We start from the raw sequence: 27,516 nt of genomic DNA, 5'->3' as shown, positions 1-27,516 counted from the left end.
CTAGCACGTGTTTAGCAGGTATTTGAGTAATGAAGAGAACACCTAGGAGAACACCTTGTTCATTCGTGAGGTACATATATATTCATAAAGTTTAGCATTTACTTTTATATATCCATGTAGCAGTTTAAAATATGGACAAGCCAATAAGGTTATTTTTATTCTATTAGTTTATTAATCTCAAATAGTGCATTTGACTTTGCACAAGACAGTCCTGAAGATAAATCCATGTGGAGATTGATTTATCTGTGTTTGTTTGGTGACAATGTAGTTGCAAGAGCCTCAATGACTTACCAGTGAAACAAGTATGCACTGAAAATGTGTTCACTTTTATATAACGTAGCTTTGTTCTAGCCTTGTTTCTTTGTATCAGTGTAAAATTTGGAACACCTGAATAATAACAATATTTCTGTATGTTCTAGTTTCTTTAACAGTCTTGCACGATACTTAGCTTTGAAGGATCTTATTTTTCATATTTTATTTAAAAAGCAAATAAAACCCCCTACAAATACAATCTTCAGAATTTATTTCTTGCAGAATTAAAAGAAACAATAAAGCCTTAATTCTTGTTTGACTGATACAAGAGGTTCAGTATACATCAACCAACTAAATTTGTATTGCCTTGGAAATTTTTCTTCTTCGCAGACAAAAGCAAAAAGACATTTTTCTTAAGGGTCAGCATTATTGATGAGAGAACAGAAAAGTCGTAATTTTTTTCCTATTAGTTTCCTCATCCAACTTTTCCCACTCTTGTTTGATACAATGAGAATAAATTATAAAACAACAGTGGCATAAACTCCTTCTGCTGATGCCCTCTGAAATTGAATTTACCATGTGATAAATTGTGTTATTTCACCGTCATTTTTAGAGTCTCAGTGCTTCTGTTTGGAAAGAGTCTTGTGAGCTGATGGTACCTTACATTTACATTAGTAAATTTTTCTATTTAGTTTTTCTGTCCTCTATTTTATTCTGCATCACTTTTTATATAGACATACAGATGTGAATTTTACTGTCACCATCTTTTAATTGCATTAAAAAGAGCACATAATTATAAAGTTATCTTATACTTTAGACAATCTTCAGAATTTAGAAGAGTGAATTAATTTTGAGTGTTTAAATTATTCAGATTCTAAAAAAAAATCTACAATAAGATTACATGACCCCGAAGAAGAGTTTAGTCCTGACAGGTGGAAGCATGTCGTAGTATCGGGTTTAACTCTGATTCAGTTAAGAATAAAGCGTAGCTGCAAGACCATGACAGCTGTAGGAACATTTTCTATAAACTAGTTTTCTTATTTACCTAAAACGAGTCTGTTAATAGTTTCTTCAGTTTGGTTACCTGTTCATCTTTCTTCAATTTGAGAATTTCATATGTTCTGGAGTATTGAGGTTGTTATAGGAGACACATCTGTGTATTATGCACATAATACAGTGTGCAGAGAAATGAATGAACTCACATATGTAACGTGTAGGTAATATGAAAAGAAATTACACCTAGAGTGCTCCTACTAAATATTCAGCGCAGTCTGTTGTGAATTCTGCAGCATGTTGGAGGGCATTTCTGGGAGGATGGGGGTGAAGAGGTCTTCCACCTCTTTCCCACATCTTTGCTGTGGTGTTTGCTCCAAATCTTTTCACTAGAATTGAGCCGTGTAGTGTATTTCCAACCGTCAGGGCAGCAGCCTGCTCTCTCTCTGTGCAGCAGTTATGTAGGATGCCTTAACTGGGGAGATTGAGTCAATTAAAGCCATAGAGATTTTTTAGACTGTAGCTTAAAAATGAGTAACAAAACCAACAGAAATTACAGCTTGGTATCAGAAAAGAAAAAAAATCACTGTACCTAGAGAATCTTAAATAAATTAGATGGCTTTACTGGCACAGAGGTAAGAGAGAATGTATTGCAGCTGCTAAACAGACAGCTCTGTGGCCCATGGGACACAAACGGTATTAGGTAAAGTAGCAAACTCTTGTGGGGCCAATTCATTTAATTTAATTCTCCTAAACTATTTTGTCCCTCACGTATGTGCCTATATTAATGATTTATCTGAGGAAGAACCTTCTAATTGATGAGAGACATCACAAATGGAAATTAGTCTTAACATACTTCTGCCTGCAAAATACTGGTTTCTCTGAAATAAAATGTTACCCAAGAGACTTCCAAAACTTTGTGCATATTTTCCCAGTTAATTTTGTTTCATATGTTGATGAGCCATTTAAAGAATTTTCTCCTGTAAAACTGTTTCCCTCCATCCTTATGCGATACCTGATCCAAAGCTGATGTTTGCAGTTCTTTGAAAATGCATCATGGTGGATCTTGCTGGTGGTATTTTGGGCCTCCGGCATATGAGCAGCTGGATTCATTTATGTTGCCTAAGGGGTGAAGCAAAAGTTGTGGCCCTACCTTAGTTGCCTTGTACTGTCTCTTGTTTGGGAAACACTTGTTTGATAGGTTTGGGCAGCCTGTTGCTATGTAGCTTGTCCTCCTAGGATTGTATGTTTGCTGCCATCTATGGAGAGCCTGAGGAAGAAAATGAAAAACTGAACATGAGCTCACATACTGCCCTCTATCTGCTAGTGGAAATGTTTGGTTGAAAGACCTCCAAAATGTGTGTTTCAAGTTACAAAAAGAGTTGAGCGAAGCACTAAAATTGTACTTGCTTTAACATGAGTGGAGTTAGGACTTGCTTTAACTGAATCTTAAAGTCCAGTGCAGTGAATGAGCGTGATCTTGGCAGTCAATGTCAAGAAAATATGATTCATCTCGGTGGTTTTATAAATGCTATGCTAAGATCCACAAATATTTTAGAAATAATTATTACAAAGTACCTGTTCCTAATGAGGTGGTTAGCAAACGTTAGAAGATAATCTTCCACTATGTTGGGTAATACTTTGTTCTCGATACAAAAGTGTTATAGTACTGTCACTACTGATCCCTCTTCACTGAGTTCTGCTATTGCTTTTCATTATCCATATTCTGCTTGTGACTGTACATTTATAGAGCTGAGATCACAACACATCTAGGAGTTGGGATATATGAGATGTTTCAACTCAAATGTCAGTGTATCACCTCGCAGTTTTATAGATTGGTTTTGTACATCCACATTTCTTTGGGTTTTTTGAGCTTTGATCTCAGATGTTGAATCTATTATAAAAAACCACAAACCAACCAACCAAAAAAAACCCCAACAAAACCCACAAACCAACCCCAAACAAACAAACAGAAAAAAACAAACACAACCCCCCCCCCAACCCTGTTATTTACATTATTCATTTGCTATTTCAAATATGTTGTGTGTTGTCCTTCCCACCCCCCCAATATTTGGCTATTATGTGGCTAAAAATGGGGCCACTCTTTTGGCTGCCTTTTTCTTAGTGATGTCTTTGGTTGCTTAGGTCCACAGCAGTCTTGCCTGAGTGAATCATTTTTAACAGGATGATCCAGTTCATGCTAACACTTTAATAGAAAGAGTACTGATGGCCGGACACTAGCTTACACTACAAGTATGCTTAAATAGGAACAGAGTTAACCTATTTTTTAGAAAAAGCAGATCATACAGACTTTTTCTTTTTGAAGAAAAGTTGGTCTTCCATTTGGTTTTAAAAATGAACAGTAACATCTTTGCTTGTTGGCCTCACCCCTAGTTACCTGCCTTTTCACAGTTGGCAATAGATTGCCTACCACAACCTGACTTCCTAGGAAAAAGCTGTGTGGAGAGAATGCCTCCTGCCCCTCAAGTGATTGACTGTTGTGCCATGAATAAAAAGGATCTGTATTAAACCCAAGAGAAAAAAAAAAGATGTAATCCTTAGTAAGTTCTTAACATAACATTTTTATTGGGGCAGTGGTTCAGTAGCTCACAGAAATATGTATGGGTTAATAGCTTATTGCCACCTAGAAATGCACAGTTTTAGAATTATGATGTCATTGACTCCAGTTCATAAAACTGAACTGTTATATCTCTGTCTCAAGTGTGCAAATGTCAAAGATAACACCACCAGATGCAAATAGTGTTTTAAGGAAAATCCTTCTTTCAGACACTGTTCAGACATAAGAAAGGGAAGAAGCAATGATGTTTGGCAATATTTTCTCAAGAAGACAACTTCTGCTTTGGCAACAGAGTTCTATCAATGTGCACTGGTTATTAAGCATTTAATTTAGAAAGGCAGAAAATACCTTTTTTTTTTTGCTGCCCTGATATTCTGTCTGACTTTGTTTCCCTTTTGGCTTCATTTCTTGGTTATGCTTCATGTTCTGACTATGAACAGAGCAGCTTTCTTCATGAAAAAAAGGGTGCTGGGAACTAAAAAAGGACGAATTGCTTTAAAGTTTAAGTTCCTATAGAAACTGAGACTTAGGCATATGGAAAAATGCCGCACTACTATTTTCATTCAGTCAGTTGCTCTGGAAGCCAGACATGTACAGATCTCATAGTAGGAGAGAAGGATGGAGGGAGTGCAGGAAGGACAGCTTATGGCTTTCAGGGAAGACTTAACAGACAGAACTAACTTTCTGTCTTCTCTGCCAAGAAGAAATAACAAGAAAATACTTTATAAAGACCTTGAGAACTGGGATGCATTTTTTTTACTGGGTCATGAGGCATGATAGGCATTTAAGATGCAATGTAAAAATCCAGATGTTTTAGAAGGATTCTTCAGCTCTTCCTGAAGCTTTTAAGTAAAATGACTAACGGTATATGATAATATTCAGTTACTCTGAGTGGTGTAATATGTGTTCTCACAGACAGGAACTATGCATGTAGATGTTGCCTTCCCTCAGTTCAGAATGTTCAGAATGATGAAAAAAAATTGAGCAAGTATGCCAGTTTGCATAACTCAGTACTCTGAAATTTCAGAATCTGTTTCTCATATATTACAAGTGCTTTTTGGAAAGTCACATTCATTAATGTGTTGTATTGAAAAGTGCCTTTCAGTTGCACGCTTTATGTACAGTGTGACTAATTTAAAATTACTGTAGTTCTGGAGTTATATTAACCTTCTTTATATATATCATTATAAAGTTTGATTCCCTGTGTCATCCTTACGAAGTGTCCTAGACGGAGTTAGAACAGAACTAGTTCTGTTCAGAGATTTTACTTTTCAGCTCAGTCTCTGCTCAGTGACGGCACTTTCTGAAGTTAGTGGCATATTTTTGCAGACAGTGTCTGCCTCTAGAAATGATAACGCTGGATTTTTACAGTTACTGCTGGGAATTGGTGTGCAGAAAGGCTCTTGCTTATACTTTCTGCTGTGAAGGCCAAAGTCACTGCTAAATCCTGTCTCCCACGCTGATGGTGCAGTAAGTGGGGAGGAGCGGACAGGACAGGTGACCCTAAACTGACCAACAAGGTGTTCCATCCCATAGACATCATATTCGGTGTAAAGCTGAGGGATCACAAAGGTCAGCCTTTCCTGTCCTCTTTCCAATGGCCAGTGTCTGAGGAGGAATCTGTCCGTTCTGCCTTCAGTCCCCATCAGTACTTTCCTGAATCCAGTTTTGGAATCCAGCTCCTGCATCAGGTTCCTGTCTGCTGCTGAGTCTAGGCTGGGTGAATGTGTTTGCCATTGGGGGTGTACTAGTATTATGTATATTTGTATTGGTTTTGTATATATTTCATTTTATTGTTAATATATTTATCAAAGCAGTTTTAGTTTTCTTTTCCAATACATAATTCTCTCTCCCTTACTTCCTTTCTCTTCCTCTTTGGAGGTAAATATTCTAGTGGCTAGCCCAACCCTAACCCATGACTTAGTTTCATTGTTCTGTTTAATTTTAATTTTCTTTGCTCATCAGTAACGAAATAACTAAAAGATTTAAGTAAATAATGAAATTGGCTTATTTCTGATTTATCTCTAAAATTATCCACTTAGGTGAGTAAGTGCCTTAGCTTTGTTATAGCATCATAGAATGATTTGGTTTGGAAGGGACCTTTAAAGATCATCTAGTCCAACCCCCATGCTGTGGGCAGTTAGACTGATACCCTAACGCAAGCACTGAAAATCAGTGCTATCCACTACAGGCTTGAAACTCAGTGTCATCCCATGAGAAGAAATAATACATGGATAACTCCTGCAGATAATTTCCAGTAGCCATAATTATAGTTTTGGACAAAAGTAAATAAATCTATCTTTCTTCATAAAGATAGGTTATCTGAATCATCCTGGATTAGAGTAACAGTAGCTGTGCAATAAAACCTGCTTCTGATGAGCTGTTACCTTTTCCACATCTGTAATTACAGTGCTCTCCCAGCTGATGTTTCATACACTGTATCTGGAAGATCACTTTCATGAGATGTAGATCTTTCATGGTCATGTATATTGCTTTCCTCCCTCTCTTGCTCTAGCCTGTTTCCTTTCTGTTTTAATTTAATTTTAATTTTTTAAAATCTAGGGAAAGTTTGAGTTGGTTAGTTCTCAAAGTTACTCTCGACAATAACAGCGTCATAACACCTTCTGCACAGGGAAACTCTGCTGTCCTTGCTGTCTGAAGACTTCAGGTGAAGTTCAGAATCTGGAAATCCTACTGTCAGTGCTACGGGTTTGATAAGTAACGTGTTGGTCTTATTTTATGGACACTGACATTACAGTAGTAATCTTGGATTCATTGGATGAGTGTTATCTGAGGCTTTTGAGTTAAGATGTCCCATTTTCCCTAAAATGAACACACAAAAGTGCTGTTTAGATCTCGCCTGCTTTCAACAAAAAAAGTGATGATGGTTTCTGGGCCTTTCCTGAACTAGTATCATTGCTTTTAATTAACCCTTTACTTTTGGTTTGACTGCAGAATCCAGAACCACGCAAAAAAAAATTTAATTATAACTTCACAGTAAATGATAGTCTGACTATTAACAGAGATCTCCCATCCTTCCTGTGCTAATCTGAGGCACGTTCTGATTCTGGCTTAGTTTAGCATAAAATAAATGCATTGTATGACAAGAGACCCCAGCTTTGAGCAGCGTAGGTGGAAGCACTGAGGGATGTGGTTTAGGGACCCTGGCAGTGCAGGGCGAATGGTTGGATTCAATGATCTTAAAGGTCTCTTCCAACCAGGTGATTCTGTGATTCTATATGATAATGTTGTTGTCACCGCTTTGGCTCAGGCAGGGCCAAACCATGGGACGAATTCTCTCTCCAACGAGCCCCTTCTCCCTTCCAGGAGGAAAGTGTTAGGAGAGATAAAAGTGAAGGATAAAAAGTGGGCGAGGCCTCAGCTGAGTTTTGGAAACTAAGACTATTTTAATAACAACAAAAATTATACTATATCAACAAATAACAACTACATATTAACAAGTATATGCAAGGTTTGGGATCTGGTGTGGCGAGGATTAAACCGCGGGCAAACTACCAGGCACGTGGTTGAGTCACCCGACAGGGACCGAATCCGGGGCCAGCTCCTGCCGGGCCGGGCGGCAGCAGCCGCCGCAGCGGCACTAACTGCCAGGGCAGGCGGTCACAGCCATACGCCCCAGGGCCAAAGCAGCAGGAGGGATTTGTGGCAAGCAGCAGCAACAGGTGATATCTTTCACCCTGGAGCTCTCTCGTTGAGCAGCCGATAGCAACAGCCAGCCAGATCCTGCTGCCCCTCAGGGCGGTCCTCACGGCCCTCAGGGCAGGCAGAATGGCTGCCGCCGCCGCAGACCGGCACACGGCCAGGGCAGGAGCTCTGTCACTCTCTGTACGCCGTTCCTTAAAGCGACACCGTCCTGCCAAGGAGCTCCACAGCCAGCGAGGTGCAGTGACGTGCAGGGGGAGGAGCACCTTCACTGGTTTGTTTCACATGTTGATCCAGCCGGGTTATATTACACCAGGACAATGGCGACAGTGACTAACGTCCTGCGGCTCGGTAGCCTCTGCTTACCGTGAAGCACTCTTTGGTACGTACATTTGCGTTGCCACTCAAGGTTAAAACACAGGTGTTTGAAATCTCTGCCTCTGACTTGCCTTTAGCTAAGAAGTAGGAATATAGAGACCGTGTTTTGGCAGTCCCTGTGTCAGGTATAGTAGAAAGATGTTACCGACACTACACCTGACCCATTATAGCCTTTCTGGTATGCTATGAGAGAGAAGCAGGCCTTTCTCCTCATTTTTGTTCTTATTCTTTTTTTTCCTTTCTTCTAAATTAGTATCTAATCCCACTTGGAAAAAGCATTGCTTTCCCTGCAGCCTGCTGAGCATCATTCTATAATGAAGTTCCATCACAGTGGGTATTACTATAACAGGCTATAAGACCTTTCCTCTACTCCCTCCCCAACCCTTAGAGTCACTGGCCTATATTTTCGGAAGTGTCTGGAGACTGTGAATAGTCTTAGTTTAGGGGTACCCTGTCTGAGGCCCCTTGAGTAGACTTGATTTTTTAGAAGGCAGGTTCTTTTGGCTTATCTAATAAGGACTTTCCTATTAAAATATCTGAGAATTTAAGAAATCCAAAATCGATGTAGTCCCAGCGTAATCACAAATTCTGTTCTCTCTGATTCATTTTCCATTTGCTTGTAGGACACTGTAGAGAGGTTATGGGTGAAATACTCTGGGGTGGTTAGTGAAGAAAGAACAGAACTAGATTGGATGCTGCTCAGTGTTATTTTATTCACTAAAATTGTGAGAGTTCATTGACAACTGCACATCCTCAGAGCAGATTCCTGCTCGCTCACGTGGCCTTTTTCCAGCCCTGGTTCTCTAGTTGCTTCCTGGAGAGAGAGAGGTGTCAGGTATGCGGTCTTTGCTTTTGAGTATTCAAGGTGAGTTTTTAATAATGTTTAGAAAAATCTCTCTTTGTGACTTTTAAAAGCATGGTAGCACTTCTTAATCAATATTTTATATTGATGTTCCAGGTGGGTAAACTGAGAGAGAAAATTCAAGAGGTTAAGCAAGAAAGGGAGCAGGAACAGCACAAGCACACTGCGTATGTTTCTGAACTGAAAGCCAAGCTCCATGAGGAGAAAATGAAGGAACTTCAGAGTGTCCGAGAGCTACTGATCCGGCAGCACGAGCAGGAGGTAGCGAGAATGGTGAAAATCAAAGATGGTGAAATTCAGCGTTTGCAGTCAACAGTCAATGTCCTGCGGGATGGGGCAGCTGACAAAGTGAAGACGGCGCTGCTGAGTGAAGCAAAGGAGGAGGCTCGCAAGACATTCGATGGTGAACGGATGAAGTTGCAACAGGAGATCTTGGAGCTGAAATCTGGCAAAAAACAGCTTGAAGAAGCTTTGAATAACATTATGCAGGCGGATAAAATGAAGGCTGCTGACCTGCGCACGGCCTATCAGTCTCATCAGGAGGAGATTAACAGAATAAAGCGGGAATGTGAGAGAGAGATCCGCAGACTGGTAAGTTCATTAAGTAATGTGCTTATTTCAGTTTATAGCAGGTATTAGTATATTGCTGTATGTGCCATAAATACCAAACCACTCTTTTGCAGCGACATCTTTCATCAGTGCCGCTTGCTACAGTAGATCGCTATTTCCACGACTTTCTCCTCCTTACAGCAGTGGTAAACCCTGGCTCCATGGCTAGCCCAACCTGGTACAAAGCTTTATGTTCCACCAAATGGAGTATCAGTGAACCAAGACTTCCTGGGATAAATTTTATCAACAGATCAAAGAAATAGACTTTCTCTTTCCCACTTGCTCTCCTATGTTTTCCATCAAAGTCCTGTTGACCAAACAGTCTGGCATTCCTCATTTGGCAGTGCAAGAACACCTTTGTGATATGGCAAAATGAACTTTTCAGGGAGCTTTTATATGTATACATTGCTGCCCTTTTAAATTTTTAAAAATTTCTGTGTTTTTTGCACTGCAGCAGAAAAAGTTAGGGCCTGGGACAGCCGGCTTTCTGCATGCTTCATAAACTCTAGGACTTCACCACAGGTGGCGGACTATGCTGTTTATATAAAATCAAAAACCAGGCAGTATTTCCCAACAATGGGTGCCCCAAAAATTTCAAATTATTCAGTTTTGTGAAATGTAAAGAATCTAAGATGGGCAGTTGTACATTTAGAGAGTTCATCGTCAAATGACGCTTCTGTTTGGTACCATGATATTTTCTCTGTATATGTATATATCTGATTGATAATCTGCCTAACCTAGCAGTACAATAGCTATGCAAATAAAATTAAAATTATAAGAAGCATAATACTTACCATATATCAAGAAGGACAGAGATTAAATGGAATGAAACATTAGTTTTCTTCAGAAAAATATATTAGCAGTTTGTGTTTACACAAGTATGTCCTCTTACTTCTTGTTATACTTAGGAAAAAAAGTTGGTGAGGACAAGCTACAAATGTGTAGTATTCATTTAACGGTGGTCTTTTTTTTGTCTGAGACAATGAAAGCTTTTAATGCAGTTAATATTTGTGCTTTAAATAAACTGAATGTTGATCAAGGCTCAGGAGTATCATTCCTTGATTAATTAAAGACCACTGCAAAGACTGACAATGTAAGCATAGTTTCTTTCTTAGTTTGCTCCGTATTATAAATGTAGTATAGGTAATTTTAAAAAGTGTTAAAGAGGAAAGAAGGTGGCTACGTTGTGGCATGTGTTTTACTAGAGAACAGTTGAAGAAGGTTACCTCACCAAGAAATGGTGAGGTGAGGCCCATAGTGGTACACCGCAAATAGCCCCAGTAAACACACCTACCCTGTGTCTTTGAGTGGTGTTGTAAAGGAAACGTTTAAGTCTTTTCTTTCAAGAGCAGAAGCTTTCAGTCCGCTGAGTAGTGAAGGCAGCAAAGGAGGGTACTCAGGGTTTTGGCACAAAACGTATGCTGTTGAGTCGTTCAGAATTTTAATTGAAGCCTTGCTGGGCCTCCATTACTCAGTACGTCTGAAAAGGTGACTGTATTGGGAGAGCGTGTAGATAACTCTTACTTCCTGTTCCCAGCCCAGAGAAAGCCTACCTCCAGTCTCATGGGCTTTCACTGGAAATGTCCATATCTCAGTCCATGCCCTCCACCCCAAAGAAGTGTAGGAGAAGAGTATCAGGAAGCTGGTGTTGCTGTGTAGTGCCTCAACTCTGTTCAGATAATGATTTCAGTTTTTTCATTAAATTATATGGTTTGTTTTTATGAAAGAGGAGTGTTTCTTCTAGGAATCCATAGCAATTTAGGCAGTTTTTACTGCATAGGGCACTCTGGGGTGAGGTAAAAAATCCTTCAGGGTTCCTAGATGCTGCTCTCTTCCTCTGGGAGAGCAAGGGAGATTATAGAATCAGATCATCAGGATATTCCCCTCTCCCCTCCTCCTTCCATTTTAATTAGTGCAAGAGATGCTTGCCTTCAATTTCAAATTAACCATATCAGCTGCAAATTTGGGATACTCAGTTTGTTTAGTTCCTACCCTTTTTGTTCCCACAAGGGAACAAAATGGCAGGCATGTGGCAGGCAGTGTTATTGATATAGTTCTGTAATTGAGCTGCAAATAATATGCTTTCTTTGTATGTGTGTTGTATTTTGTGACGATATTAAGGAATCAGCATCTTTGCTATTAACAGCCTAAAGGGGCTGGCTATGCTGTAATTAAAATTCAGATTGAATAATTCAGTGTCTGATTGTCTTATCTGACTTGGCTGATTTATTTTGCATTTTAGGTCACAAGTTAGTTTTTCAGATATATTTCAGATAGATATTGCAGCTAAAACAAAAAAAATTACCATCGACTTTAATACCCATGACTAACTTGAGTAAAAACTTGCCGTTTTTTGGCTTGCCATCAAAAAAAAAAAAAAGTACTGAAAAATGAAAAAAGCAAAATCTGTGAATATATAAATCCTATTACATTGTGTGCGTAAGCAGCCATGCTTGTATTGTACAAATGTCAGTACTTTAGAAAAATGATTAATCAATTTTGAGATTGTCTTCACAGTTTGAATTGAGCCTTGAAAATTACCCAATAAACCTCAACACAAACAAGATTGAACCGGAAAGATCCTAAGGCCTAATAAGGGAAAGTAAAATAGGTATTTGGCAAAAAATGTGACATGCTTTTTCTCTGTGCAGTATGAAATTATATTGGAATTTCTCAGTTCTTGTAATTGACACTATAATAGGGATAGAATTGTTTTCATTAATTTAAGGAACAGTGGATACGGATTGCTTTTTTAATTTTTTTTTTTTTTTACCCTGAAAAGAAAATACATTCTTGCTGTATATATGCATCAGCACACTGTGCTGGCATCTAAGAAACTGAAAGCAAAAATAGCTAGTAACAAGCTGGAGAGACAAATGAAACATGTTTTAAAAGTAAAGAGACAACTTGGAGAAAAAGATAAGAAAGCAAGAACGGCTATTACTTAATTTGTTCATGCAATGTTTTCTGAGTGATTGAACAGTTCGACTGTTCTGTCAGTGTCATGTAAAAAACATGCTGGTACAGATTCAGATACTTAAAAACAGAAATAACACTAAAACTAACAAATAGGAAAAAAACCCCAAAACACCAGAAATAGCAAACTGAAAAATAATCTGTATGAAGCAAAAATGTTAAAGCCTGTTTTTATGGATCAGGTTTGTTTTTAAAGAAAGAATGCATAAGATCTTAATAATACTTTTTTATTCATGTATCTTCACTATTAACAGCCCCAAAGCATACATTCAGCTGAGGGCTGTATAGGCAAGCATGTAGATACCTAAAAAGCTGTATCAACAGGCTTCTGTTTTAATGGCACTCTTGTAAGCAGCACATCTGGTGTCCTTCTGAGGTCTGGGCTGGCACAAGGTAAATTTAATACAACCTTGAATAATGGTGAAGAGAAGTTGAGTTCATTAAGCTGTGTTTATGAAGTAGTTAAAAGAGCAGAATGGTACTGCGCAGGCATTTAATCTTTTAACATATTAACAAGTACACAAAATAAAAGTATATTTCAACCCATTTTTCTTGGGCCTCATTTAAGCTTGTAATTTAACTCATTTCTTTGGTTTTAACATCACATTTAACGGTAGTTTTCAGTGGTAAGTAAAGTTTCTCTCTCTTGCCTGAAATTGCTGAAATAGCACGTTCAAACTCACTGTTACAATCACAGCTGTGAAGGAGGACATGAATATTATGTATATCATATTAGTTAGAGATAACATGCGTTCTGGGACTACCTGGACACTGTGAAAAGACCCTTTGCAAGGCTTGTTGCTGTAGATACTCTTTTTGTAGAGATAAGAACAATGGACGCTAATCCCAGTTTTCTTAACCACAAAACCAATGTAAAAGATTCCACTGACCTCATTAGGCACACGATAAGATCCATGTTTAAGAAGGCACACAGTACACCAGATGAATTAAATTTGCTTATTTGACTAGTATTCTCAAATACCTCATAAAAATTTTCTGAAGGGTAATGTGACATTACTGCAGATTCATACTTGCGAGGAAAAAAATCCTTTTTCTGTTAATAGAATCAAAGTAAATTAAATAGTTTTCAGGAGTGTTTTTCAGAAGTGCCTCGTCAGCCATAATTTATAAAGATAGATGCACTGTTTAACTGTCCTTAGTCTCCTTAGTCCAAATTATCTAGTTGCATAAATTGAAAGCTCCTTCCAGTGTGGAATCCTGCTTCTGTTCTGTGTTTGCTCAATATATGTAATGCAGTACCAGGAAGAATATAAATCAAAGTAATAGATTAAGCAGTTTTTAATGGTAAAAGGTAATTGCACTGAAACTTCTGTTCAAGGGAAAAATCCTCTTAAGCAGTAAGTTTAGGTACCATGTGTATAGTGATCTCTTAAAATATTAATATTTCAGTTTTGTGTCTGTGTGTCATACTGTATCTCATGATTAAGTAAAGGGCTTCTGAAGGACTGAAGGTTCCATCTTTCCAGAGTTAAGAAATAGATTGTTCCAGTTCAGAAAAAAACAAATTTCGAACTCAAGTCCTTTGGAAGCTAGTATTTTCTAACCTTACACAGCTCTTAATGCTATGTAAGTCCTTAGTTTAGTTTATTACTTGGCATTGACCTTACATATGGGAACTGCAGTATCATACAGTCACAGAGAAGTTGAGATGGTGATCGTCCTCTTGAGACCATCTGGACATATATGAAGCAGGACTGCCTTGAAAGTTGGATCAGGGTTGCTCAGGGCATCCTCCAGTTCACTTTGAAAATCTGAGATGGATATCCACAGTCTCTGTGACAACCCAATACCTAGTCACAGTGACTTTCTTTCTTCTTCCTCTTTCTGTAACCTTTGATTGTTACCCTTGTCCTTTTGCTGTGCATCTCTGAGAAATGTCTGCCTTGTTCATCCCTGTATCTTTCTTTAGATGTGGGTATCTGCAATGCTAATGCACTTCACAGTCTTCTCTTGGGCTGGCTGAGCAAGCCTGACTCTCTCACCCATTCCTTGAAAGCTGTATGCTAAAGCCCTGCAATGGACTTACTGGCCTTCCTCCAGTTTTATGGCAGTTGTGCCAGTTTGTCAATAACTTTTGTGCTGGGGAGCCAGAAATGGCTGGACTGCTCCTGGTGTTGTTTCACAAGTGCTTAATAAAGGGCTATATCACTTCTCTATTATTCTGGCTGCACTCCTCCTGATTTGGTTCAGTATCAAGTAAACTTCTGTCATTGCAGGGTATCATGACTCACTGACAACCTGATCTAGCTGAAGATGTCCCTGCTAACTGAAGGGGGTTTGGACTCGATGACATTTGAGGGTCCCTTCCAACCCAAAGCATTGTTTGATTCTGTGATTCATATCCAACTTGCCCTCCTGGACACAAAAATCTTTCCTTTTTTCTTTCTTTTTTCTTTTTTCCTTTCTCACCCTTGCAGAACTGCCAACTTCAATTGGCACCCAGCCTTTTTTGGTTCCAAGAATTTTCACCTTCCCAGGGCCAGGATGTTGTATCTGTCTTAAGCAAGGTAATCTGAGGGGGTTTTGGCTCATTTCTGCATTTCAGTCTCTCTGAATGGTGTTCCTGTCCTCTAGTGTATTGAAAACTCCCCCAAATTTGGTATTGTCCACAAATTTCTTCCTTCCATTTCTTCATCCAGGCAGTTGATGAAGTTATTAAAATGTGTATTACCTTCAGTTTTTGAGGGATAAAATTTAGATGACCAAATAAAATACTTTTACCTTCCAAGAGACTCAGGAATTATTTTTCAGTAAAATATGAAAAATAGTAGGAGCAAAAGTTTAACACTCCACCAAAATGCAAAATTATATCCTTTGCAATGGTGGCAACTAATTTCTGATAACATTTACTTACTCCTCCATTCCCATTAGTAGGATTTTGTCATTTTAAGGCAGTGAAATTCATACCTTTAAGTTACATTCAGCAGGGGGAGCAATGCAGAGACTTTCTTCATTCTGAAAATTCTGGTGCAGAGGGATGGCTGGCTATTGGCAAGGGCACTCTGTGATCCTCTGCTGCCCCAAGAAGAAGGATGGAGCCTGGTCACTTGTGCAGTGACACATTCCTAACCAAAATCTTGAATTTTGAGACTGGAAAGTCGAGTTTTGAATCACCCAAGTGTGTGGAGTTGTGCATGGTTGGGTGGAGCCTGCTGTAGCATACTTCTTATCAGCCGCTTAAACCCGTGTGCATTTCACACACACAGCTGCTAATATCAAATGCTAGGCTGCTTCTCTGGACTTTGCCATCTGTTTGAGATGCATGTTTCAGCTGCATTCCAAGACTGAGCTAATCTCCTGCGAAGAAGACCCTTCCACCACCTCCAGTATTTTAGGACTGCAAATAATTCTTTGCTTTCCATCCTCTGAAGGTTTATGCTTGTCCTCTCAGGAGCTGACAGGGCAGCATTCCACCCAAGGCTTGTTTTTTTCCTGAATCAAGCAGATCTAATGAAATCTTTTCATAGTGCAGGCTCAGCATTTTCTGCTTATTCTTAGTATTTTCTGAGTACTCTATTATAGTAGGTAGGTCAGAAATCTGACTTTTTTATCTTTTTACAAACTATGGGACAGTATTAAAACCCGCAGGAGATATGTATGGTGTGTCACCTGGACAAATACTCCCTTAAGTTTGTATTGCTTAGTCCTTTTAGATTCTCCATCTTTTTGACTACTTTTTCGTCATAGCTCTGTCAATGAACACTTGTAATAGGTAACAGGAGAGATCCAAAAGTAGAGGTTGTCATCAGCTACAATAATGCAACGTGCTTTTGAGAAAGATGTGAGAAACCTCCTATCAGTAAGTTCTGGAATTGTCTGCTGATACGGTGTTTCTTGTATAAACTATCAGAACTTTCAATATATGCCTTACCTACGAGATTTACACACTTTAAAAAAATATGTGAGAAAAGCTATTGGAAGAAGCTATTAACCGATGGTTTAGAAAAATTACATATGAAATTAAGAATAAGAACAATCTACCTGTGTGTATGACCCATGCTTCTCCACTGGATGGCTGGCATCTTTTCTGCCCCTTCCTCTAAGGTTCCTAAATAAACAGCAAATAGTTGGCCATGCCTGGTGTAGAGAATGCTATGCACAATGCAGGAATATTTTAATTTGTCCCTGCAGGTGGGCTTTCAGCATGGGGTGTTGTTTTTGGGTCCTGGTGTCCCTTTATAAGTGTAAAAGGTGTTAATTCCATATACTCCTATCTTTAACTGTTTATTTGAATGATGTCTCTTTTTTGCTTTTCCCAGTAACTCGCCATCCTTCTGTCAAGATATCCCTACTTTTAGTGTCAGGCATTTAATATAAAGATTCATTCATTTTTTTCCGGAGAAGAGCATTGTAGAACTTTGCAGTTGGCTAGGAGATTGCTCAGATAGGAACGGGTAAAGAGGAAGGTCTTAAACTTGACGATGCAGCAGCTGGCTTTTTCCACTTTGAAAACTGAGTATGACACTGCCTTGATAGATCTAGCTTTTAATTCCCTGGGAATTTATCTTTCAACTTTGTGAGAGGCTAAAGTTCCCCCAAAGGTCTCTGGCTTTCTTTCACTGTAGCAATTGAAGTGTGGGCTAATTGGCAGGGGGATACTTTTTCCAACGACTGGCTTGGTTCTCTTTTATGTTTGATAAATATTTTTAAACCACTTATTTCTGTTCGTTTCTCCTAGCTGTTAGGAGGCAGTTAGATACCTGTTCTTGGGAAACTCTGTAGTTTTTACTTAGGCTATAAATTCTAGCACTTCATTGATACAGTGGAGGTAATTGCTGTGTTCAGCTTCTAACATTTGACAGCACAAAACCCATTAATTAAGAAATGATACTTTAAAAGCTATAATTTTAACCCACAGCTTCAGAGTTACTTATGCTATCCAAGGTGATTTCGCAGTAATTTCCCTCCACAGCTGCTTGTGTGTGATCTTATTTTCTTCAAAGTTCTCTTTTTGGAGGACTTTTCTGCTACTTTTCTTCTCAAAGTATGTAATTGAAAATGTGTTCTAATCTCATGTTGCTCCACTGCCTTCCTGTCACAGAATTTTTGTACTGAATTGTACCATGTTTAATCACATAAAGAAAAATGTGGCTATTCCAAAATGCTTTTAAATCCATGCAAAACAGAATGTGAAAGAGTTCTTGTGACACTGGTGTATTGTGTAGCAGCAAAAAGTGAGCAAATTTGTTTTAAACTGAGAACAAATTTGAAACTAAAGCAGCCAGTTCAGCTGAATTTCTGGGATAATGTATTTGATTTAATATAATACCTATCAGCCCAGTGCATGGATTGTGTTCTCATTGTGCTAGACATGTTGAAAGAAAAGATGGTTGTTACCCTTTGTGTCTTAGTGAGAGACTGCAAAGGAATAGTAGTACACAAAAGCAGTGGTAGGAGGTGAGTGCAGTCAGGTTCCGGTTGCCACGTGTTGCTTGTCTGAGCTACATTGTGCTACGGATACAGAAAGTACTTACAGGCATCTGGCATGGCAGGTCCTGTACCGTGTTCCCTGGACTTTGAGGGGTTGAGGAGCACAATGGAAAGGCATCAGCTTGCTCAGATTCAGGTCATGAACCATCAGGAGAGAACTGAGCCATCCAGCTTTATTAGCTTCAGCTCAGTACTGGCCTTGCCATAGCTGTATTGCTTCCAGTGGAAAAAATCCTGCATTTCTATAAGGTGCTTCCTATGTCTTAGCTTCTCAGGGATTTGTTCGTTTAGGTATCCTGTTTGATGACTAGACAATAGGTTGTGATCTCACCCGTGTAATTTCTGTTAAGAATTTACAGTTTTTTCATAGTTCCCTTTTGTATTTTAGAAGCATCATGGAAAAGGAGAGATGTAAGAGGAGTTTGAAGAAGGTCAGTCAGGTAACTAAACGGATATTTGTGGAGTGTCCCTTCAAGTAGAAACAGTGGGATGAGAGAAAACATGAAATTGCATGACTGCATATACGACAACTGGAGAGGGGACATAACACCCTCATATCAGATAAGGGGTGAATGGACTCCAGTTAGGCCACAAACATCTTTGCAGTGGGAATGATTTTTGTTGTTGTTTAATTAGCAAAAAGGAAAATGGCTTAGAGAATCCAGAGATGAGAGTTTCATGAAAAGAGCATCATTAACAGCAGCCTTCACATTGGAAAGTGAGCAGGCAGAACTGCATTGAAGGTCAGAAAGGAGAATACTGCAATGATTAAGGCATGATACAAGAACTCAGATAAAATTCTACCTGTGTATATAGATTTTTAGAATGGATAGCCAAGAGGAGTCTTTAGATGTAATCAAATTGTACCTGGGGGAGAACAGAATTAAAGATGACAGCTATTTTATATGTGAGTGATGAGCAGTTTGGGGATGGCTCCCCAGAGATATAAAACAGTTATTAAAAAGCATGAAAAAGGAAGGCTCTGCATGGCAAAGTAACACATTCTGGATGCTGTTTGGTGAATGAATATTGTAGAAAATTGAGAGGTTACGAGTGGACCAGTAATTGTTATTTCACTTAATATCATAAAAAACAATGATGTTCAGCTTGTCTACAGTAGTCATAAATGACAATTGGAAAATATCTCAAAATGTGAGTATTTATATTTATGTGTATATATACAATTATATATACGTTGTGTGTGTTTGTACATATATGCACATATACGTATACATATCATATATACATAGAGAGAGACCAAAACATTAATGGGAAAAGCAAACTTTAGTGAAAAATGTTGACAAGCTTTAAGCATGCAGTTTCTTAATCTGCTAAAGGGCTTCTGTACCTTCTTTTCAACTCTGTCACTTGGTCTAATAAAAAATATTCCTTCTTTTTCAGACCATGTGAATTCCTAGACAATCTTTGGTATGACAGTGTTGCTTCCACAACATGTGTTTGATTAAAGTGGCAAGTAGCAGGGAACCCAGATTAATCCATTTTGGTTTTCATTTACCTAATGGAAGATACTCCTCTCCCCATTAAAATAAAGACTGTAATACATGATCTGATAACTAAAGGCTGTTTCCTTTATGCTGCCAACTTTTTTTTTCTTCGTGTAACCAAATGTGGTAAGAATTTGACAAAAGTGTTCTCTGGAGGTACAGAACCATCATGGAGACTTTGTGTGAGCTTTTACGAGTATTAAAATACATAAGACTAAACTAAGCTAAAGTCTTTAGGGATGCTGACCTTTCCTCACTAACTGTCAGTTTATGTTAATTTTAAACCTAAGCCATATTTCTCCTTTTTCTAGTCCTGTGCCTCCTCTCTTTGCCTGCCTGCCCCTTGACTAGCCATCTCTCCCACGTGGAACTGAGAGATGTTGCATCCCTGTAAGAGATTTATCTTCCTTTCCCCTACCCCCCACACCCTGGACTAATTTGTACTGTCTGTTAAGAAGGCAGGCAGGGAAGATGAACATATTCGCTCGTAGAGTTAAAGTCTGAAGAAAGATGGTGAATCTTTGCATCAGGCATTGGGGTAAATATAAGAAAACTGAGGGCATTGCCTGGGTTGATGCAGGTACATTGGAGAAATAACTGTCCGCTTGAGGAAAGGAGAATTGTATTGTGCCTCAGACTTCTGAAACAGGACTTAAGGTAGAGATGTTACTGCTCTACCTTATTCTGTTCTTCTTTAACAGATTGTAGTAAGTTAGTTGCTTACAAATCCTTCTTTCTGCTAGTTCGTGCCTTAAAAAATAAGCACTGTTGCAATTTCTGTGTATTGGTGTGTGTGTGCCCATGTACATACTTAACAGAAGAGATTCTCTAGCGCCTACCTGGAACTTCAAATATAAGCCCAAAATAAAAAAATGCATTTGCAGCCATTACTATTATATTGCTATTTTCAGTTATTATCTGTCTCTGAAAGATTTTTTTATTTGACTGAAACTTGGGGTCCTTCTTTTTTCTGGAAGTTTCACCACATGTAGATTTTAGGGTAGAAAAAACAGTAGTAGTAGGAGCAGAGGGAATTGTGCCTTCTTTCCTGCCTTCTCCTAACCCCAAAGCCATGCTCCTTCATGGCATTTCTTTCTAATGTGAGCTTGCATGCTTTGATCTGTGGAAGTGTGTGTGGAGGTGACATGGCCATAATTTCACTGGTCATCTGTTTCAAACAATCTGTTCTGTTGCAGTTCAGCGTGTAGCAGTCCATATCGTGATTGTTGCTTTCTTTTTTCTTCCAACTTAAATACCTATGTCATTCCATTTACCATTTAAGTTGTGACTTAAATGTGAAGACTGTGAAACCTACTACTAACTGGGAAACCTTGGTTCTTTCCTGTTAAATGTATGCCTTGCATGGATGAATTCCTATCTCAATTGCATAGATGTTTAGTGTGAACACCTGTGTAACTGAAAGCAAAACCGCCCACAGGATTTAGTTACATGACATTTTTTCCTCCAAGAGGTCCCTGGTAGATCTGTGTACATGACAGATAGCATTCAGTAAATGAGGCAGCTGCTTAATTTTTGTCATTGCTGTTCACTGGACAGTCCCTCTGAAACTGTATGTTGCAAATTCTTCCATTAATAAAAACTGCGTTCTTTTTCTGCAAGTCCTTTTCGGCGTACTTGAAAGTCTCACAAATCTGTATTAATGTGCTGGGAAGTATTACACCTGTTTACTGGATCAGGAAATAAGACCCGGTGACCTTCCCAAATGAGGAAAGAAATCTCCATCAGAACCAATCTTCATCAGTTCCAGTTGGAACTTAAAAGTAGTCTAGACCAGCTTATTCACTTCAAATCTGACCTTTTTATCTTTGATCATGACTTGACTTGGTTCAGCCAGGTCATCTTCTGCTGCTCAGGTTCTGTACACAAACTAATTTCACATGCTTTGTAGACTGTGAAAGGAATAAGGCAAGAATCTCTTAGCAGCAAATTGTATCTAATTGTGTAATCTGATGGTACACCTCTCAGCCTTAACTACAAGATACTTCTAACATTTCCTTTTTTTTTTTTTTTTTTTTTTTTTTTTTTTTTTTTTTTTGTTTGTTTTGGTGTAACTTGACATAAGGACTTCCATGGCTATAGGACTATAATAAACACAAATGTATGATTTAACTATTTCATTCTTTTGTTTTATTTTTTCAAATAAGGTCTTATTTCCAAAATTCCATGGGTTTATGTTAGCCAAGAAAACAATTGAGTAAACTGAAGGAAATACAGTACAGTTCCAATAAATGCATTGTTAACAGTTAACATTCTTGTTAAGAAATAATGTTTCTACAGTAACTGCTACAGAGTGTCACTTCCTCTAGTATTTGGAATAGTACCAGAGTGAATTCAACACTGATGCTGCGAGGGACAAATCCTATGAGAGCTGCCATAGATCACTGCTAGCAGTATGCTTTATTTGGTATGGAGATATATGAAGAACACCGTTCAGTAACCACAGAGGGTGTTTAAGAAAAATTTCTTCCTGCCCTTTATTCTAATGGCCTGTATGCATTTGCTTTTTTTTTCTTCTGTACAAAGATTAGTCTTCATCTAAATCTTATAACAAGGGGACATAAAATACATAGGTATGCTTAAGATTTTAACTCTGTGTGTGTGTATGTTACTAATTTTTGAAAGACTGTGAAGAGATTCACCAAGTGTGATTTTCACTAATAATGACGGAGTCAATATGGGGCAAATGTGTTTGGTTAAAGCTTTAAAATAAAGCTCAAGTGAGCTTTAAATATTGTGTTTGTCTTATCTTTTACTAGACCTGCGTTTCTTTGAAAACTAGCTAAGAGAGATTTTTCTTTTGCTGGTAGAAGTGTGTATCCTCAGATGAAGTGGAGTATTTCAGTGGCTATGTATTCTGTTACAGTTTATGTTTGCATCTGGTTTTGTTGAGACTGCACCGAGTAATCTCTCCTCAGAGGAGACTTATCTTCTTTTTATTAACCACAACTTGCATGCTGGTATAATTCTGAGAGAAACAGAACTTTGGTTTTGGGTATATGTGCAATGAACACTTGGACATGTTACAGAAACTTCCTTCTTGCTTTGTTTCTTTCCAGATGGATGAGCTAAAAGGCAAAGACAGGGTGATTCTCGCTTTGGAGAAAGACCTTGGTGTCCAGGCAGGCCATACACAGAAACTGCTCCTTCAGAAAGAAGCTTTGGATGAACAGCTTGTCCAAGTGAAAGAGGCAGAACGATATCACAGTAGTCCTAAGAGAGAGCTTCCTGCAGGAGTGGGGGATATCACCGAACTGATGGGAAGCCCGGTAAGAAAATTGTGGTTTCTTTAAATGTTCATCACAGGATAATTGCTGCCTTGATGTTCTTTTAAAATATTAGAAGGGCTAATTCATGGTAAATGGCCCCGCACTGCACTGTGCAGTTACATTGATGATTTAGAAACCCTGTGGACCTCTTGAAGTTCAAGAAATATTGAAAAATATGTGGTTATAGAACTTTTAAAATTTACATTGTGAGCTTCAGCTGTGAACCTTGTTATTTTCATAGCTGTTAATTTCTTGACTTTAGGAATTATTTTAAACAATGGCAAATAGATACTGTACTTCTCATATATGCCTCTCAAATTGTGCCATCTGTGTCCTATGTGCTAGAATTGTTTTAGTTGACAGTAAGAAATCTGGTGAGAAGTAACCAGTAATATGTGAAATATTATTTATCTAGCTGCCTTTTTTTTTTTGTGGATAAACCTTTGCATATATTTCACAAGTAGACACTTTACATCCACAGATGCTATTGTTTAGTGTTTCAGTTAGTTAAAATGTTTTCCAGACACTGATGTATGAGTCTATTTTAAATTTACACAGTTCATTTGCTATGTCGTAAATTATGGATCATAAAATATTTTTGAAAAGGTAATTTTATATATCTGTATGTTTTTGGTGTAAAGGAGCAGCATTTGGATGAACGAGATGTGCGGAGATTTCAGTTAAAAATCGCTGAACTGAATGCTGTAATAAGGAAGCTGGAAGACAGAAATACTCTCTTAGCAGACGAAAGAAATGAACTGGTAAATTAATTAGTAATAACACAGATGGTGACTGGGAGGGCATCTTCATAGTAAAAGATTTAATGTTGGAAAGTCAGTGTTATAAATAATTCACAAATTAGTCCTGGTTGGCCTCAATCAATTATACCTAAATGTAGCAGAAATTTCTATAGAAATTCACTTTGTCTCCGTAAAAGACATGGATGGAATCTCTCTTGTTTCAGAAAAAGAAAAAATTGTAAGTTTATTTGGGGGTCATCTTAATCAAATTGACTAGTAGCTTGCCTTTGGCACTGTGTATTGATGTTGTGTAAAACATGCATAATCTATGCTCTTACATTACTGTATTAATCTTTTTGAAATTTGACATTGGTTTTGTGACATGCTTATGCTAGCTTGGAGTTAAAAACACTTTCTTGTGCTGTTGATAAAAAATCTGACATTTCTCAGGGGAAATCTCCTTAAGTAGGTGAAATTATCCTATGAGAGTGATAGTAACTTACAAAAGAAAGGCTGTGACATGAATTTTAAGAATGAATTTTGTTAGCCTGCATCGCTACTTAATTGCTTGTACTGAGGTTAATGGTAAAACTCCCATTGACTGCAATGGGAGGTGAGCTTTAACAATATGAATTTTTACATGTCCTCTTACAATACCCTAATCCTAGTGGCTGTAGAAAAGCTTTTTCATTCTAATCAGATGGAATTTGTCCTTTATGCAATTTATGAATTTGTCTTTTTCTTAAACTTTTCCTTCTTAAATAGCTATATAGTCTAAACAGCTGTTTCAGGTGACAAAAGATGATTCCTCATCAACAATTTAAGTTCCTTGGGTTAAGAGGAACATAGGTTTTTAGCCTTTTCTTACTTTACCTAGGTTCTGAGTGTTTGTTTTTTGGGTTTTTTTCCCCACTTTTACTGGATGTTCTCAAGAACATCATGCCTTTTTTTAAGATTGCGTTGTACATAGACCAGGTAATTCAGCCTCCTAATCCATTTTGTGGACGTAAGTCATTCAAACATCCCTGAAGAATGCTGAAATACTGCAACATCTATCCTTCAGTGTCCCTCTAGCTGGCAGGCATGTATGACTCAGTGTCCTGGTTTAAGATAAACAGGGTTAGTTTATCCTTGATAGACACATCAAATGGCCAGTGGTGAAGTCCTTAAGAGCAGTTTGCATGTGCAGCAACCACCCCCCACCCCCAGCCTCGCTATGCCGGTTCTGATCCAGTATCAACTTGTTGTTATCTTGTTTTCTGTATTTAGTATCTTTCTATTGCTATTCAAACTGTTCTAGTTTCCTAACTCAACAGAGGCCTCACAGACTTTTTCTTCTTATCTCTGTTCTTAAGCCTTTCTCCTGGGAAAGGGAGGGGACTAATTAGAGAGTCTGTCCTGTGATTGGCCAGCCTTGACCAACCAGTGACACTCAGTCAAGTGCTCATCTTGATATGTGACTTAGAGGCGTAAGAAATACATTTTGAAAAAAAAAAGATATGGAGGGTGTTTTACCATATTGTGAGACAATATTACATAACAGCAGTAATAGTAGTAAAGTTGTGTGATTAAACACTATGAAAAATAACTTTCTCCTGAGAATGGTACAGAAAATCAGATACTGAAATTACCTTAGGGGAAAGATTATCTTTTTCTCATTTCCAGTTAGAAGTCAGTAAATTTAAAAATCTTTTGATTGGAAAAAATAGATTTTTTTTTACAAACAAAATGAATCTAGGATTAATAAAATAAAAAGAATGAAATATTGAATACACACAAATGCAAGAAAGGGCAGTAATTTGCTTCAGATAATTGTCAAACATTGTAAAACCACAGGAGCAAAAGAGAGCAGCTTGAAAATGTCAGTGGAATGCTGAGATTGACTTTGTGCCCTCTGGCTGACTTTCTCATTGCTCTAATTACACTCTAGCTATAGGGGATTTCAGAATAGAGGAGGAAGAATATACCCCTACTACGGGAGAGCTAAAATGGTGAAGACTGCCCTAGAGACTTAGAAGTTTATAATGCCTTCTTCTTAGAAGAAGAAGATTATATACAAGATTAGTTAATCAAGAAATCACTTCTATGGATCATCATGAGTTTTCCAAGAGCAAAATCCAGTGACTAGATCTAGTGGTTTTGTAGACTGTACTTATTTGTTTGGACTCCTGTAGACCTTAGTTCAGTAGTACTCTGTATCAGATGCCTTTTAAGAAAAGAACTAAATTTTCTGAATGAAGAAAAACATTCATATTTCTTCTTTTCTACAACTGTAAACTAAAGTGCAACTATCTTTTTTCCTTTCCCATCTGCAGCTGAAACGTTCTCGGGAGACAGAAAGTCAGCTGAAGCCTTTGGTAGAAAAAAATAAGAGGATGAGCAAAAAAAATGATGATATGTTGCAATGCATCCAGAGAATGGAAGAGAAAATAAAAAATCTATCAAGAGAGAATGTAGAATTGGTATGTAATCATCTCTAACATCATCTTATAAGAACATATTGCACACAATTACTTTGAGGTGAAAGTGCTTGTGAGGCTTTTAGTCTTAATACAGACGTTTCAGAGTCTCAGTGTATATATAACTGTCACATCTAGCCAGTGCAGCTGAATATTCGTATTTAAATTCAGAGTGGCATGTGCTCTGTGTTGTATCAATTCACAGTGATTAAGGGAACAGATTTGGAGGCTATAAAAATGTCCGACTAAAAATCAGTTTTAATAAATGTTTTTTTATGATTTTAAGTCAAAACTAAATTTAAGTGCATGTCCCAAAGGCTCTACTATGCTAGATATGATAGATATGTTGGATTCACTTGTCTGCTAATTTTGTCCCAGGCTATGTTCTTTGATTCTGTTTTGAAGTATCTTATGTGAGCTGAAGCATACAGAACGTATAATTCTTTTCTTTTTTTATTATTGAAAGAGCCCTTATGTTGTATGAAGTGAAGTACACACTGATGAGTCCAAAGAGTTCTTGAAAAATACAGCAGAGATGAGAATTTTCCTCCTGTTACAGCAAGACACTTTAAAATATTCTTTATGTTTAATTTTATTTTAATTTTTGTAGAAAGAGAAGTTATCTGCACAACCAGTGCTGAAGAGGCACACATCTTTGAATGATCTCAGCAGCACACGAGATGAACAAGAAATTGAATTCCTCAGACTGCAAGTCAAAGAACAGCAGCATGTTATTGATGATCTCACAGTGGTAATGCTTATGACTGGTATACATGCGTGCACACATCCATAGCAAGCTAAAGATTTGAGAGCAGTATTTTAACTTTTTCTTGTTATTTCTTGGGTAGGGAGTGGATTTCTTTGGAATGTGTATAGATCTCTGTATTATAAGATATTTAACTGTTATGAGCTGCTTGTGAAAAGTAGTGCATCAGTTCACCCACCTTATGTACAAAATGGGCTGTGAACAACTAAGGTGGTTGAGAAAAGGTCATGTTCCAAAACCTAATGACTGAAACATGTTGGATGTAGACCCTGGTGCAAACCCAACCACTCCCCTGATCTAGAAGTTCTCCTAACTACGCATCTCTACGCATCTATAAACACTAGCTGTGTTTATAGCAAATGGAGAGAAATATTCATGTGTCACCTAACCAAAGGTAGCAGCGTATTTTAGAATTGCACAGCTGCTGCCCTCTGGCTGTCAAAACTACTTAAAATCATGCTCATAGATGTTCTGTTGGATCAGGACTCTTTTAAGTTGTGTTGCAGGTGTATATTGGCAGGGACTATAATACTAAATTCTGAGTATGTGGCAGACATAACCTCACTTATATTTCAGTGTAAAGTGAGTATGAAAGGACTCTTTTTACTGTCTTAGACAGTAATCCAAGGAAATATATTGTATCCTGACTTTGGTAAAATAATATTAACTTGTGTTTAGTGTGAAAGTAAAATAAATAAATATTTTAATATATAGGGGATTTTTTGGGGTTTTGGTTGGTTTTTTTTTTTTTTTGCTTTATTTCCTCTTTACAGATACTATTTCACTCATAGAAATAAGTTAAATTGCCAGCTAGAATACTGCTTTGGTTGACAGTACAAACTAATTTATGCTTTGCCCTCTCTATGGATGCAGTGGAATTCCAGCAGATTTTAGCGGTTTTTTTCTGGCTCAAACCACACCTCTACAGAATATAAATGTATCATAATTATCAAGAATGACCTACATGTCACAGATCTGATTAATACAAAAGTCACGC

General features: G+C 37.9%; 1 protein-coding gene across 1 annotated transcript in view; it reads left to right on the top strand.

The window, feature by feature from the left end:
- The window catches only part of JAKMIP1 (janus kinase and microtubule interacting protein 1), a 46,216-nt gene that overhangs the window by 701 nt on the left and 17,999 nt on the right, over window positions 1-27,516 (top strand). Inside the window, exons 2-6 of the mRNA XM_010140130.1 lie at window positions 8,823-9,317; window positions 22,345-22,554; window positions 23,196-23,315; window positions 25,610-25,756; window positions 26,364-26,504. Of these exons, the coding sequence (XP_010138432.1) occupies window positions 8,823-9,317; window positions 22,345-22,554; window positions 23,196-23,315; window positions 25,610-25,756; window positions 26,364-26,504 (1,113 nt within the window). The remainder of the gene's footprint in view (window positions 1-8,822; window positions 9,318-22,344; window positions 22,555-23,195; window positions 23,316-25,609; window positions 25,757-26,363; window positions 26,505-27,516) is intronic.

This window comes from Buceros rhinoceros, unplaced genomic scaffold, assembly GCF_000710305.1.
Source record: "Buceros rhinoceros silvestris isolate BGI_N320 unplaced genomic scaffold, ASM71030v1 scaffold7097, whole genome shotgun sequence".
In the NCBI taxonomy this organism is placed as follows: domain Eukaryota; kingdom Metazoa; phylum Chordata; class Aves; order Bucerotiformes; family Bucerotidae; genus Buceros; species Buceros rhinoceros.
This window is presented reverse-complemented; position numbering and strand designations above follow the sequence as displayed.